Source organism: Rhamphochromis longiceps, linkage group LG12, assembly GCF_057381845.1.
Source record: "Rhamphochromis longiceps isolate RC_006_pf linkage group LG12, R_longiceps_female_GT1.1, whole genome shotgun sequence".
Lineage (NCBI taxonomy): Eukaryota > Metazoa > Chordata > Actinopteri > Cichliformes > Cichlidae > Rhamphochromis > Rhamphochromis longiceps.
In genome coordinates this window covers 1987798-2003853 of record NC_140568.1, presented here as the reverse complement: position 1 = coordinate 2003853, position 16056 = coordinate 1987798, and the positions used below count along the sequence as shown (strand labels likewise).

The window sequence follows — 16056 nt, the reverse complement described above, 5'->3', positions numbered from 1 at the left end:
AGTACAGATGAACCGAGGGGTCATTCTTGGCTCTTCTTTCAAGCAGCAACGTGAAATCAGAATTTTTTGGACTTCTTTATTTAAAGCAACACACAGAAAAAATATAATTACAAGAGCAGATTGTTGAAAGTTTGGGTACCATGGATTTAACAATACTGATATTTCCACCAAGATAGGAAAGAATACATTTTATTTAATACATCAACTCTCTGGTTTACATATTTATTCATTTATGATATCACATGAGGAGGACACCTCTTTTGAAACTTGGTTGGACAGATACAACGTTTCCGTTTGTGCAGTGCGTTCTCCTCTGACACGCAGCTGTATTTACATAAGAAGCTACAATAGAAGAGTCTTTAGGACACTGCGCACAGTTTGCTTAGCAGTGACAACGTATGTTGATTTATAAATATGAATATTTTACAGGGGTTAGCCAACTTTCTTCTTTTCTGTTACACACCAGCAGTGTGACACTGCTCAGCAAGCCTCCTTTGCTGTACTGATTTAAGCTGCAGAATAATGGTATTGAATGCACAGAGTGGGAGTAGCAATTGACAGTTGGCACCAAAAATGCACTGTAGATACTCTAAATGTATTAAATGTATATGGGCTCTCAAGTGCTGATGCAGCTGTCCCCGTCAGCACTGTGCACTGCACAAATGCCTGTGTTTGAGCTTTGACCTGCTTACAGGAAATAAGGTGTTGTTGTTCGGGGCGGGATGACTCTTTCAGAGTCGGGCACTGCTCTGAACAGTTTGGGCTCTCTCGTGTTAGCGTCTTTGAAGACCATGATGGAGGCTATGTTGCCACAGCGGTAGCAGTAGTTGGGAGCTGACCACACAGTTACCAGCTTCTCATCGAACATGAACTTGTAGCCCTCATGGACGAGTTGATGAGCCCTGCAGATCAGCTTCAGGTTGTTGATGTGGACGAACTGCAGTTTTTTTAAAGAAAGAAATGAGAGAAGAAAAGGAGGAAAAAAATGATTACAATCCCAAAACAAGGCTGCAGTAATCCTGTGCTGCTGACATGAACTAATTCGAGTGAGAAGTTGATTTTGAAGGGAAATTTCTCCAAACATAAGAAAAATCTACTTCTCTGCCACAAACTGTTTTTACACCTATACAAACAGGTAAACAGTGTTTCACTTCAGCTGTTCACATGATATCGCTCTCCTCATGTTCACTACATCATTTACATAAAGTTGAATTTAACGCGTCTCTGGCACGCTGTTAGTTTTACAAGTACTTCAAATACAGGAGTACATGTTCATCCAGCTACGGTGGCCTGCTGAATACACCAAGTCTGGATCCCAGTTAACCTCAGACTGGCCACAGTTTGTGTCAGCAGAGTCCCGTGGCTTTGAAGAGGCCAAGGGTGACAGCTCATTATGAATAAAGTTTAGCAGCTGACCATACTGCTGTGGATCAGCTTGATCGCTGCCATTTGTAAGGGGAAGGGAGTATAGGTAACGCGTAGCTTGGGGCCTGCTACAGTTTGAATGTAGCAAGAGGATAAAATTGTAATGAGTTCATACAGATGGGAATCTGACTCCAGCTGTGGCAATAGTAATCGACTGCATATTTTCACAGCTATCATTTTACACCTAAAAACACATTTTCATGTAGCAGGACATTTATTACATCAATATCATCAAAAGTAATCAAGTATAACAAACCAACCTCATTTGTGACCTTGGCACCAAAAAGCCAACCAGCTCCTCTGGGGCTGATGGCCCAGGTATCCACATCTTCAGGGTCTGACCACACCAAATCACAAAAAGCTCCTTTGTGAGGGATTTCCTGGTTCCGCTCAATGGTTCGAATTTGGTCCAGGGTCTTTATGTCTGGAGAGAGGCCTCCATGGACACACAGGATTTGCTCGTCCATCAGCTGAAAGAAAACAAGCCAAGAAGAACAGTTTGGAATCACAGATGCATTATAGGGTCATACTTCTGAGACTTTACACGAGCACAGAATAACGTGCGAGCCAGTGTTCACCGTCATGTGGCGCAAGCAGGCACCCAAACACAAGAATTTAACATTTCAACCACTCAAGTTGAAGAGTTGCATTTCTGACATAGAGAGCAACCGTGTGTGACAGGCCGACTTCCATCCAGTGCTTCGAGAGCGACCAGAGTGCTGTGAGCTGTGCATGGCTGCACTTAACACAGACATCAAAGATAAGGACATTTTTTAAAAAGTTGTGAAATACTAAACCTGGTTACTTAGGTCTCACAGTGACTGAGGGATGGGTGCTTTTCAGAGTTTAAAAGACTCCTTGGTGGTTAACGACAGCAAAGTATGAACTACCACGTCATCAGGAAGGTGACACTGTTGGCTAAGAAAAACGTTCTCAGCAGAACATTCGCAAACATTTGCTGTTTGATCTTTTTCTAAAGTTGGGTTGTTAGCCCCTTCCCTTCCTGTCGATGCTGTAAAAGATGAGATGGCCTCTATCCGCTATCATGCTTCTTTGTCTTTGACCAAGTGCTCTCAGTTTTCACCCCTGGTTTCATTTTTTGTTTCGCATCTTGTCTGCACCTCTAACCTCTCCCTTTGGTATCTTGTGATAACTGCTGGTGCACATCATTTTAGTGTGCACAGCTGCTGATGCAGACTTTTTGGCTTCACTTCTGGAGAGCTGTCATTCCCTACATACAATCACTTTGAAAGCATAAGCAGCTGTCATGTACCTGGAAAGATGTAATAACAGTACAAATTACATTAACAGTGTAATACTCACAGCTGCAACTGTTAACATGTCAAAGACTTTGGTGCAATAACGCCAGGCATTAGCATTCCCATACTTGGTCTGGCACTCATCTGTAAGAATAAAAAAAGAGAGCTGAGTGGTACAGAAGCAAAGTCATCTGTTGATTTCATTCTTCTTCTGCTTCTTTTTCTACTGTTTTTACTTCGTTTTGTTTAAACATGTTTTTATATTAGACAAAGAGTTTTTAAATAACAATTTCATTTATTAAGAGAAAAAGCTGTGTGTGTGTGTGTGTGTGTGTGTGTGTGTGTGTGTGTGTGTGTGTGTGTGTGTGTGTGTGTGTGTGTGTGTGTGTGTGTGTGTGTGAGACAGAGAGAGATATAACTAGCAATGAGACCTTAAAGTCGGGAATTCTGGCCCACCATTCTCTGCATAGTTGTTTTTTCATCAAGCCATAATGAACATCCTGCCCAAGGTTACGCAGAAGCACCTCAGTCTGACTCCAGTAAAGTCTCAGTAAGCCTCTCCAAAACCTTATTTGTTATTTCTGAGCCATGAGACAGCTTAAGGCCACGAAGTGATAGCAGACTTTCTCCTTCAGGTTTTTTTTCTTGTTTTTGTTTTGTTTGTTTGTTTTTCAGATTTTGGTGAAGAGCAGAATTCAAGGTTCATTCAAGTACGGCAAGTCGTCCGGCCCCTGAAGCAGCAAAGCAGCCCAAGACCATCACACTACCACTACCACCACATTGGACTGTTGGTGTGATGTTGTCTTTTATAAAATGCTGTTAGTTTTACATCAGATTAAACAACAAGATGAAAACCTTCCAGAAAGTTCAGCTTTTGTCTCGTCAGTCCACAGACCATTTTCAATTCAGTTTTACAGTGGCTTGCAAAAGTATTGGGCCCCCTTGAACTTTCCCACATTTTGTCACATTACAGCCACAAACATGAATCAATCTTATTGTAATTCCAGGTGAAAGACCAACACAAAGTGGTGCACACGTGAGAAGTGGAACAAAAATCATACATGATTCCAAACATTTGTTACAAATAAACAACTGCAAAGTGGGATGTGCATAATTATTCAGCCACCTTTGGTCTGAGTGCAGTCAGTTGCACATAGACGTTGCCTGATGAGTGCTAATGACTAAATAGAGAGCACCTGTGTGTAATCTAATGTCAGTACAAATACAGCTGCTCTGTGACGGCCTCAGAGGTTGTCTAAGAGAATATTGGGAGCAACAACACCATGAAGTCCAAAGAACACAGCAGACAGGTCAGGGATAAAGTTATTGAGACATTTAATGCAGGTTTAGGCTACAAAAAGATTTCCCAAGCCTTGAACATCCCACGGAGCACTGTTCAAGCCATCATTCAGAAATGGAAGGAGTATGGCACAACTGTAAACCTACCAAGACAAGGCCGTCCACCTAAACTCACAGGCCGAACAAGGAGAGCGCTGATCAGAAATGCAGCCAAGAGGCCCATGGTGACTCTGGACGAGCTGCAGAGATCTACAGCTCAGGTGGGGGAATCTGTCCATAGGACAACTATTAGTCGTGCACTGCACAAAGTTGGCCTTTATGGAAGAGTGGCAAGAAGAAAGCCATTGTTAACAGAAAACCAGAAGAAGTCCCGTTTGCAGTTTGCCACAAGCCATGTGGGGGACACAGCAAACATGTGGAAGAAGCTGCTCTGGTCAGATGAGACCAAAATGCAAAACGCTATGTGTGGAAAACTAACACTGCACATCACTCTGAACACACCATCCCCACTGTCAGATATGGTGGTGGCAGCATCATGCTCTGGGGGGCTTCTCTTCAGCAGGGACAGGGAAGCTGGTCAGAGTTGATGGAAGATGGATGGAGCCAAACACAGGGCAAGCTTGGAAGAAAACCTCTTGGAGTCTGCGAAAGACTTGAGACTGGGGCGGAGCTTCACCTTCCAGCAGGACAACGACCCTAAACATAAAGCCAGGAAACAATGGGATGGTTTAAAACAAAACATATCCATGTGTTAGAACGGCCCAGTCAAAGTCCAGATCTAAATCCAATCGAGAATCTGTGGCAAGATCTGAAAACTGCTGTTCACAAACGCTGTCCATCTAATCTGACTGAGCTGGAGCTGTTTCAAAGAAGAATGGGCAAAGATTTCAGTCTGTAGATGTGCAAAGCTGGTAGAGACAGACCCTAAAAGACTGGCAGCTGGAACTGCAGCAAAAGGTGGTTCTACAAAGTATTGACTCAGGGGCTGAATAATTATGCACACCCCACTTTGCAGTCATTTATTTGTAACAAATGTTTGGAATCATGAATGATTTTTGTTCCACTTCTCACGTGTGCACCACTTTGTGTTGGTCTTTCACCTGGAATTCCAATAAAATTGATTCATGTTTGTGGCTGTAATGTGACAAAATGTGGGAAAGTTAAAGGGGGCCGAATACTTTTGAAAGCCACTGTATTTATACAGCACCAAATCACAACAATGGTTGCCTCAATGTGCTACATAAATAAAATTGAACTGAATTTTTCCCAAAAGTCCTGAGAAGCACCAAGATCAGGGCAAATGTGAGACAAGCTGTTGTGTTCTTTCTGGTCAGCAATGGTTTGTGCCTTGGATGCCATTTCTGCAAAATCTCTTTTCACTGCAGAATTTTATTACTGTTGTATCATGCACACTGAGCTAAACTGAGGCGAGTGAGGCCTGCAGTTCTGTAGATGATGCTGTGGGTTCTTTTGTGACCTTCTGGTCATTGATGTGCTCTCGGAGTAATTTTGGGAGGCCTGCCACTGTTCACCACTGACGTTTTCTCAATTCGTGGATAATAGTGCTCGTGGTTTGCCTTAGTTTGCTTTGTAACCATTTCCAGTCTGATGTCAGCCTGGAATCAGGCCTGGGTGTGACTGTACTCACCTTTCCATAAAGGTGGATAATAAGAGAGAGCAATGACTTTTTCACACAGGGACAGGTACGTTTGGATTGTCAATAAATAAAACCAGTTTAACTATTGGGTTGTCTTTGTCTAATATAAACATTAGCTTGATCTTAAACACCTTAGTGTGACAAATATGCAAAAATATTATATCAGGAAAAGAGAAAAATGCTGAATGAAAAGTACTGTGCATGTCATATAAACGAAATATTGTGAAAAACAGCTTTAAAAAATATTTTGTTTTTGGTTTGATTTTTTTGGTCCTATTTCAACACAATGTATTTGTTAGTTCTATATTATTATTATTTCATTTGTTGTTTTCCAAAGTAAAAAAAGGGGCTGCTCCTCATCAGCTCTGTGAATCAAAACTCACCATAAAAGCCGTAAACTTGGGTGATCTGCCTGCTCTCATGGTTTCCACGTAGAAGAGTGATGCGGTCAGGCCATTTGGCCTTCAGCACTAGCAGATAGGTGAACGTCTCCAAGCTGTAATACCCTCGGTCGACGAAGTCACCCTACAGATGACGGAGGTATATTACAGACACTGTGCCAACATACCTGTTAAACAGAACCAGTTAAGAAAGCTGCTTCTAAAAATGTGTTCCAAACTTAATAAAAGAAACAAACCATGAAGATGTAATTTGTGTCTGGAACCTGGCCACCAGTTCGGAAGAGTTCACAAAGATCATAAAACTAGAACACAGACAGACACTCGGGTATTTATTTAAAACCCAGACCAACATTAAAAAAGGTGAAAACTATGTTAAGAGTCAGTGTAAACATGTTGCTTAGAAACATCAGTGATCAGGGTGTTTTGAGACTCCATTTTTACCTGTCCATGTATGTCCCCACACACTGTTACAGGAGTGGAGACGGGCTGCACGTTGGACTCCTCCAGCAGAAGATCACACACGTAGTCACATAACCTCTGTACAGATCACAGCATAACAGACAGAAAACATAAGCCACTCACTGTTTGTAAATAAGACCAATTTCATAATAGAAGTATGAATCTAAAGCATTTCCTAAGCGAATAATAATAATAATAATAATTATTATTTTTATTTTTATTTTTTTAACTATTTAATTTGTAAAAATGTGTATACACACACACACACACACACACACACACACACACACACACACACACACACGTAGGAAAATATTTAGTATACACATCCAGAAATGCATACACTATTATATATTGTACATATATTTATTAGTTTCAGGTTGGCCATTCTTGTATTTTGCTCGTTTGTGTTGTTGTGTTTGCACATCTCTGTTGCTTGTGGGGCTCGCACACAAGAATTTCACTCGCATGTGCTGTGCCAGTGTGCCTGCACATGTGATGTGGCAATAAAAGTGATTTGATTTGATTTGGGAAGTTCAACTACTTTCACTCTGCCTGAGCTCTGTTAACCAAGTGGTGTTCAAGAATAGTTCACCAAGCTTTTTGGCGCATGCTAATGCTCTTCCGTGGATATTTGCTGCCTTTTGTTACTGTTTCAGTTACTGCTTTAATAATGTTGACATCTGGCCTCTGAGGAGGTAAATTGTAAATGGTCTGATTCTTTTATAGTGCTTTTCTTCTCTCCTGGAGGACTCAAAGTGCTCTATACAACATGCCACATTCACACAAGCACTTTCTAGCTACTATTTACACACGATCATACGCCGGTGGATGAAACTGGGGGTTAATATCTTGTCCAAGGATATTTGCAGATTAGGAGCAGCCAGGGATCGAACCACCAACCTTCCGATCAGTAGATGACCTGCCCTACCACCTGACCTACAGCCACCCAGGCCAGTCATAACTGATAGATGGAAAATCCACAGTGAAACACTAAGTGTAGCAACGCGCTGGGAACTGTTCACACTGAAAAATAAAGTTGTTGCCATTTACATGTTTACATCTAATGAGACGTGCTAATCAAATGTGTAATTTGTTCAAAAAAAAGTAACCAATGTCAAAATACAAACTCTGAAAGACCTTCAGAAAGCTTGGACAACTATTGCTCAAGACCACTTAAAATAAAATTACAAAGACTAAAAAATAAAATAAAATAAAAAACAGCACAGGAGATCATTCTTGTACTCGCTGAATCTCCCTGTAGAGGAGCAAATTTAACCAAAGAATTTCCTTAAGGATTAAGAAAGTATCCGGGTTCTGATTGTACTTGTACGACTGAGCCTTTAGCTTGCTCTAAATTAGAAGGTAGCTTGTCAAGCTAAATTCTTCCAGTGTTGTCTCATTTACAAGAGACACCTGTTCCTGTTTTTCAGTTCAGCCAATCTGAGTTTAAAGAAAACATTACTGCAAAGTACGGCTGTGAAAAAACAGAAGAAATGTGAACGATATATCAAAATCTGTACAGTATTACAAATCGTGCAGCTACATCTTCGGTTGGTGGGACATGAGATAAGCCGTATTGTTCACAGTATTGCCAGAGTATAATTGTGTATTTAATAAAATATTTATAATTTGTGTCCCCGTAACCTTTTAAGTATCATCATGTAAAGTATCGTGACACTACGCTGGATCGATTTTTCCTCTGCCCGTAGGTGACGTGTCACCAAAAACGTATTTGTAGCCAATCACTTACAGTAACTGAAAGACTGTCTCCTTTAAATTCAGACCTTGACAATAACTTTGAGTGCACATTAATTATTGTTTCCTTTCACAAACCGCTGATCAGCTTGACTAGTCTCCCGGTTTCACAATGACTACAACAACCATGAAACTGTCACTGGCTACTACGGGGGAGTGTAACTGAGTTTGAAAGGATGGGAAGGAACGGTACTCTTGGTCACTGCAACTACTCTTAAAATCGTTTGAAACCAACCAAGACTGAGTACAGCTTTACACCGGTGAGGAAAAACCCAGCGGTCAGCCCATATGATAACAGCTAGCAGCATCGGCTCACTGCTGACATTGTGGTACCTTCAGAAAAATAACAATCCCTCAGGCCACTGTCGCTCCTGCTCCCATACCATCTCAGAGGATGTTACTAAACTTTAACTGTGCCATGACAGCTAAGATACATTATTATTTTACTGTCTGAGAGATTGAAATCAACAGACTAGCATCACTAGCTAGCTATAGCTAATTCTGCTATTCCAACAGACAGCAGGAGTGAGAGCGCCGTTATTATCAGCCCACAACACGGATTCAGCAGAAACACGTCAAGAAAGTGACATTTACCTTCAGATCGTTTTCTGGGAGGTATTTACACTGCTTTGCAATCTCTGCATATTTATCCAAATCTAGAGGCGCCATTGTACCCAGACAGTTATATACGTCACTTCCTGCAACACTCGGGAGGAGTGTTTTCCTCTAACGTCATTTCAAAGTCGTCACAAACCGAAATATGATATGACTGCAGCTCTGTTACTTTAAACCAGGGGTGTCAAACTCATTTGCACAGGGGGCCAAAACTCAAGGCACACTTTAGGTCGTTGGCCAAACAAGATAAACATTCACTGAACAAACTAAAACAATGTTTTTCTTAAAAAAAATATATAAATATGAATAAAAACGGACATGAATATTATTCCAGAATAAATAAACTTAGAAAAAATAAACTTTAACTTTAAATATTTTTCTCTCCATAAAATATATCCTGTCAAAATTATACAAGTTAGAAATGTGAAAATGCTGCCAAAACCCCCAGAAAAAATACATGAAAATTGTGCGTGTAAGTAAACGCTAAAATAACAACAAATCAAAACAATGAGATTTTGTTGCTATTATGATAGTTTATAAAAAATAAAATAAACTTAAAATATTTTGCTCTTCATAAAAATATCTCCTGATACAAATTGAAAATATAAACATGATGCAAAAAAAGAAACTAGAAATATAAATAAAATTTCTGCTTTTCCGCAAAAGTGAAAAAACAAACAAACAACAACAACAACAACAACAAATCATAACAATCAGTTTTCTTGGCTCTCATGCCACTTTGTCAGAGCTGGATGCTTGGCATCTTTTTTTGGCAACAAGTTCGTTTAAGTTTGGTGTGAGGTCTTTGTTGTAGAGATTCTCAGGATGGACTGCAGGTGTTCATCGGTCAGACGACTCCTGTGTGCTGTTTTGTTAATCTTCAACACTAAAAACAGCTTCTCACACAGGTATGTGCTACCAAACATACACAAGGTTTGAGCCGCATGTAGATGGAGCTGGGGCATTACTTCAGGAATGGAACGAATAAACTGTGCCCTTCAGTGTCGTACTTTGCCTTGAGTGTCCCATTACACTGCAGCTCAGTCAGCTCCATCTGAATCTGCACGGGTGCAGTTTCCATGTCAACTGTAATAATGGACTGGATTTATATAGCGCTTTTCAAGGCACCCAAAGCGCTTTACAATACCACTATTCATTCACTGGTGGAGGCAAAATACAGTTGTAGCCACAGCTGCCCTGGGGCAGACTGACAGAAGCGAGGCTGCCATATCGCACCATCGGCCCCTCTGGCCATCACCAGTAGGCAAGTAGGGTAAAGTGTCTTGCCCACGGACACAACGACCAGGACAGAGAGCCCAGGGATCGAACCGGCGACCTTCCGGTTACAGATACGATTCCCAACCCCCTGAGCCACGGTCGCCCGTAAATGGGTTGCGAAGCAGCTCGAAATTCTCTTTTTGCGCTTCAAAGTCACCAAAGCGCCGTGCGAACTCAGTGCGCAGTGCACTCAGCTTATCAGCAAGGTGCGCATTTGGGAAAATTGTTGCGCTGACTTGGTTCAACATTACTTGGCAAAAGGGAAAGTGAGGCAAGTTGCACTGGTTCATTTGTGAGCATAAGAGCAGCTTCACTTGAAATGTCTTCACCGCATCATACATGCCATGTCCATGAACTGACAGGTTTCCTTGCTGAGCTCAAAAAGTTAATTGAGAACTTTTCCCCAACACAGCCAATGGACCTCTGTATGATAAGGAATGTCGGCAAACGCTGAATCTATTTCCCACATAAAAGACTGAAATTGCTCGGATAAAATTTACAGTTTGCGTTACGGTGCTCATTACATGCTCCATTTTTAGGACTTTACCACGCAGTGTTTCCTGGTGTATGATGCTTTGATATGCTGTTAACTCACCGGTGCAGTTCTCCTTAAGCTAGTCCACTTTTTTTTAAGTTCAACAAGTTTGTCCCAGGGCAGTTTCATGTCGGTTACACTTTGACATAGGTTTTAAAAAATGTCTTTTCCTGTCGTTGTCCCGTGCATCGATTTAATGCCCATATTTCTTCTCCACGGATGAAGATGGCCAGCTGTGCAATGTCTATCATGGCTTCACCTTGGCAAGTGCCACTCTCATGTCATTTTCACAGCAAAGTCTGTTCCTTTTCTTCGTTTTTATGTCCAGCATCCTCGAAAAGGATTGCTCACAAAGATATGTTGTAACAAATGGTATAAAAAAAAAAAAATCCAGGGCTTTCTTAGCAATAACTGGATACTCGTCCATTTGTCGACACCAAAACGCTGAGAGCATTGTTGTTCTGAAGAGTTGCTGTTGAACCTAGCTTTGCTGAATTTCAATGATTTTGCCATGGTATTTGAAGGAAACGGTTTCCAGGGCCTAATCCGTGGATCGACTTCCTTCGAGGCGTGGACGTCTATCAGCAGAGAATGTACCTTCACCTATCAGCAGAGAATGTCCCTTAGTCTGTAACACAGTCAAATATATTCTCAAGTAATATTCAAGCATGCCATTCAGCGTGTTAGTACGAGCTCGGGAGCAGCTTGGGAGAACAAGAAAACAGAGACTGCTTCAGGTTGTCTTCCCAAATTGACTCAACTTTATTCACAAGTACAACAGTTTATATAGAGGGTAAAATTCATGAGACAGCAGATTTATCAGTTTAAACCAGTACAGACCAAGATAAGGCAGCGTCTTCCTGCCCTTGGGTGAAGAAGCATCCTTTGTGTAGTGTATCAGTTCAGCTACAATTGTGATTATCTCAGCGACATATTTTCAAGGCACAAAACAAAGAGTTCTTACATTAGTGAAATCTGAAACAAACCATTTGGCCTTCAACAGGCGTCTAAAAGATTAAGAAACTAATGTAGCTGAGGGAGTGATCTCTGTGGTATTTCAACCTTGTACCAGCCTGTGATTCTCACACATCAATTCTTGGGTCAAAGAGAAAAATAACTAAAACAAAGGGGCCTTATTGAATGACAGAGTTTTCCTGCATAATGTCACTATAAAACAATATCCAGTAAATGCTCCCATGGTACTAAAATACCTAACAGTTCCACTCTTTTATTATATTTTAAAATAATAACTCAAATAGAAAGGAAAAATCACAAATGTAATAACATAATATAAAAAGCAAATCATAAAATGTAATAGTTCACAACCTAATGTTCAATATACACATCAGGAACATCATTGGTAACATCTGGCACATCCTCAGGATCAATTTGTGCTAATTGCAAATACATTGAAGTAGCTGTACTGGTAGCTATATGGGTTATCATTGAGCGTACACAGGGTATCATGGTTTATTGGTGGTGTCTGTGTTGCTTTCTACTGATTTTAGAGAACGTGATGAGTGTACTAGGTGGGTGTCTTGCCAAGTGGAGCATGAGGTATTGTCAGCAAAATGTGGCTTGCAGAAATGTGAACAGGGTTGCAGTTTACAATACGAAATAGTAAATAAAAATCCTAAGGTTAATGCAGTAGATATGATTAATAACCTAAATATATAAAAAAGACAGTTCTTTAGTCGTCTTCTGGCCTGGTCCCAGGTTCGAGAGACCCCGTATAAGCGTCGTGTGATGACAATGGGCATTTCATTTTCTCCATTATCAGGATGAAACGAGTCTATCTTTATCAGGTTAGACATTGTGTGGTACTTTCGGCTTTCTGTTCCTGTTGGATGTTCGAGTACCTTGCTGTGGCTCTTTCAGGCGTTGTGTGTTAATCAGTGATTGTGTGTGTGTAGGTGGATTGGATCCGGGCGTTGGCTCGCCTGAGTCGTCATCTACTTGATCCAACGCCTTAGGTGGTTTGGTGGGGCTGGTCTTAACCCTGCTGGCATGAATCCACTGAGGTTGTCCGTCTGTTAGGATGCTGGTTCTCGTCACTGCAAGTACAGTCTGGGGGCTGGAACACGCGGCCTCCCCGAGTGCCCTTGGTTTTAGCGACTTTACCAACACCGCATCTCCTGGTTTCCACGGATGGGTTGGATCTATGGAAGGGAGAGGCTGGGAGAGACAAACTTTCTGATAGTTATTATTCAGTGTTTCTACCAGGTTATGAACATAGTCAGACAATGCAGTGTCTATGTCCCCTTCCAATAGCGGTGCCCCTCTGGAGGCTGACCATGGTGTTGGAAACGGTCTTCCCATGATTATTTCAAATGGAGATAATTTGGTTGCTGCGGATGGAGTCATTCTAATCTCGCAGAGGATTTGAGGAAGTAGTTTGATCCAGGTCATTCCTGTTTCTATCATTGCTTTAGTCAGGCGATTTTTTATGGTCCTATTCATTCTTTCTACAACTCCTGAACTCTGAGGGTGGTATGGCACATGATATTTCCAGTCTATTGCTAGAGTTTTAGCACACTTTTGAATTACTTCTGATGTGAATGAAGGTCCTCTATCACTGTTAATTTGGTGAGGTATTCCAAATCTGGGTATTATTTCATTGCATTCTATCATATATTTTTTACAGGACTTTTTAATTAGCCTACTTTCCTTATCACAAATAGTATTTAACATTTCTACTGACCTGTTTTCTGGCGATAATCGTTCGGGATAGGGCTCCGGAAATACATTAGGATGCATTAAAGTTATAGTTCTTAAGTTCGAGACGAAATCAGTCACGTAAGCACTTCCGCATGTTCTGGATACGTAATCATGGAAGTCTTCATTGATTCGCGAGCGTGGGTTAAACGTAACCGGAAGTGGGAGTCGTACTGAGCCGCTATTTGTGATTTTATATTTTATTTTTTTCGGTTTTACAGTTAATTTTGATTTTTTATCGGACCCGTCTAAGGTCTTTGAATTATTCTGACCCATGGTCAGTGATTTCCAGAGGGGTTTAGACGCTTGAAGGATTTAAGTTAGTTTTTATTTTTGCTGTGGCACACCTGAGGTTACTTGATTTTTTGCTAGCAATTTTATCTTTTTAGTGAGCAACTTCTCACTTTTTAACGAGCAACTTCTCGTTTTATGACCCCAGGCAACTTCCTGTGTCCTTTCTGCTGGTGAGCAACTTCTTAGTTTATGACAGCAGGCAACTTCCTGTGTCCTTTCTGCTTTTATTTACAAAACAACAGGCAACTTCCTGTGTTTCTATGTGGGCCACTAACGAAGGCTCCTCAGCGTATCCCACTTGTTACTATGTGGGCCACTGAAGAAGGCCTCGTCAGCGTATCCCGTTTCTATGTGGATCACTGAGAAAGGCATAACACAGTCTTATAAAATAAAAGACGAGTGCCTACCTTTGTCAGGATCCCACTTCTGACACCAAAATTGAAGGAAACGGTTTCCAGGGCCTAATCCGTGGATCGACTTCCTTCGAGGCGTGGACGTCTATCAGCAGAGAATGTACCTTCACCTATCAGCAGAGAATGTCCCTTAGTCTGTAACACAGTCAAATATATTCTCAAGTAATATTCAAGCATGCCATTCAGCGTGTTAGTACGAGCTCGGGAGCAGCTTGGGAGAACAAGAAAACAGAGACTGCTTCAGGTTGTCTTCCCAAATTGACTCAACTTTATTCACAAGTACAACAGTTTATATAGAGGGTAAAATTCATGAGACAGCAGATTTATCAGTTTAAACCAGTACAGACCAAGATAAGGCAGCGTCTTCCTGCCCTTGGGTGAAGAAGCATCCTTTGTGTAGTGTATCAGTTCAGCTACAATTGTGATTATCTCAGCGACATATTTTCAAGGCACAAAACAAAGAGTTCTTACATTAGTGAAATCTGAAACAAACCATTTGGCCTTCAACAGGCGTCTAAAAGATTAAGAAACTAATGTAGCTGAGGGAGTGATCTCTGTGGTATTTCAACCTTGTACCAGCCTGTGATTCTCACACATCAATTCTTGGGTCAAAGAGAAAAATAACTAAAACAAAGGGGCCTTATTGAATGACAGAGTTTTCCTGCATAATGTCACTATAAAACAATATCCAGTAAATGCTCCCATGGTACTAAAATACCTAACAGTATTCATCATTGACATCTGCTGTTTCAACAGCAAACGTGAACAGTTGTCTCACCCATGCTGGATATGACTCTTGTAGGAAAATATTTGTCGAGAGACTTTGCTTACAAGCTCATCTAAGTGCGTTGCAATTGTTTGCTTCAGTTATGTGGATACAGAAATATTTCCGATTCCAGACACATCTTCGATCTTACTTACACAGTTGTCCAGAAGGGGGAAGTTTGCGAAGTAGTTGTTCTCTGTTTGTCATTTCCATAACGCTAGCTTTTTTTGAAAAGCCTTCAGGTGTTCTTCTGCTTCTATGACATTGACTCTACCACCCTGCATCTGCTGATTGAGAGCTGCGAATATATCAGCCATGTACCGTAAAATGAACTCAAGATCTTTGAAGCAATCTGCATGACAGTGTTGGTGCTCTTGCAAAAACAGGGCTAATTCCACACGCATGGCAAAAACACGATTCAGCACCTGTCCCCGGGATAACCACAGAACATTAGAATGGTACAGAAGTACCTCGAATTCAGAGCCCATTTCTTTACACAGCTCACTGAAGATGCGGAGCCTCAGAGCACTATTTCGCACATAGTTCACACATTCCACCACAGTTTTTAACACTTCTGCCATTTTTGGAGGCAAGGTTTTTGTTGCCAACGCATGCCTGTGCAAAATACAATGCGTCACCATGATGTGTGGTGCATCGGCTTTTACTAGCACACCAAAACCAGAGTTTCTTCCCAGCATGACTGGAGCTCCATCTGTACAAACTGCAACCATATCCAATGAAAGATTGTTGTCTCTGAAGAAGTCATCCACAAGCTTCTTCACATCGGCTGCCTTAGTTGTTGTTGTAAGAGGCTTGCAAAATAAAATCTTCTTTTATCACGTCATCTTTCACATAGTGCACAAAAACAGCAAGCTGGCTTAGATTAGCAGCGTCTGTGCTCTCATCAGGTTGAAGGCTGAATTTTGCCGGGCTTGAAATCAGATCGACGACTACTTGAGCCAAGATGTCTTTACTCATGTCTTCTATTCTTTCGCTGATGGTGTCATTTGAAAGAGGAATTTGGGATAATTTACCTTCGGCCGCTGTTCCGAGTATCAGATTCGCCATCTTTAACGCAGCTGGTTTCACGAGTGTTTCACCAATGGTGTATGGCTTGCCCTACTTTGCGTTCAGGTAAGCAACTTCGTACGATGCTGTGAGGATCGGTTGTTAACGGGTACA

The 16056-nt window shown here is 41.3% G+C and overlaps 1 protein-coding gene across 1 annotated transcript; it reads right to left on the bottom strand.

The window, feature by feature from the left end:
* Nucleotides 1-49: 49 nt before the first annotated feature.
* On the bottom strand, nucleotides 50-8993 carry LOC146656551 (serine/threonine-protein phosphatase 6 catalytic subunit-like). Its single transcript, XM_085424313.1, has 7 exons — nucleotides 8853-8993; nucleotides 6483-6578; nucleotides 6278-6343; nucleotides 6024-6165; nucleotides 2749-2828; nucleotides 1686-1895; nucleotides 50-937 (listed from the first exon to the last, which is right to left on the bottom strand). Exons 1-7 carry the CDS (start codon nucleotides 8925-8927, stop codon nucleotides 689-691), a joined length of 918 nt encoding a protein of 305 aa, XP_085280439.1. The 5' UTR covers nucleotides 8928-8993; the 3' UTR covers nucleotides 50-688.
* Nucleotides 8994-16056: the final 7063 nt, after the last annotated feature.

Excerpts from the sequence above, each read along its gene's own strand:
- LOC146656551 (XM_085424313.1), bottom strand. The coding sequence starts at position 8,927 with ATGGCGCCTCTAGATTTGGATAAATATGCAGAGATTGCAAAGCAGTGT. Across the intron at positions 1,896-2,748 it reads ACATGTTAACAGTTGCAGCT|CTGATGGACGAGCAAATCCT; the intron begins GTGAGTATTACA and ends GTTTTCTTTCAG. Across the intron at positions 938-1,685 it reads GTGCCAAGGTCACAAATGAG|TTCGTCCACATCAACAACCT; the intron begins GTTGGTTTGTTA and ends AAAAAACTGCAG.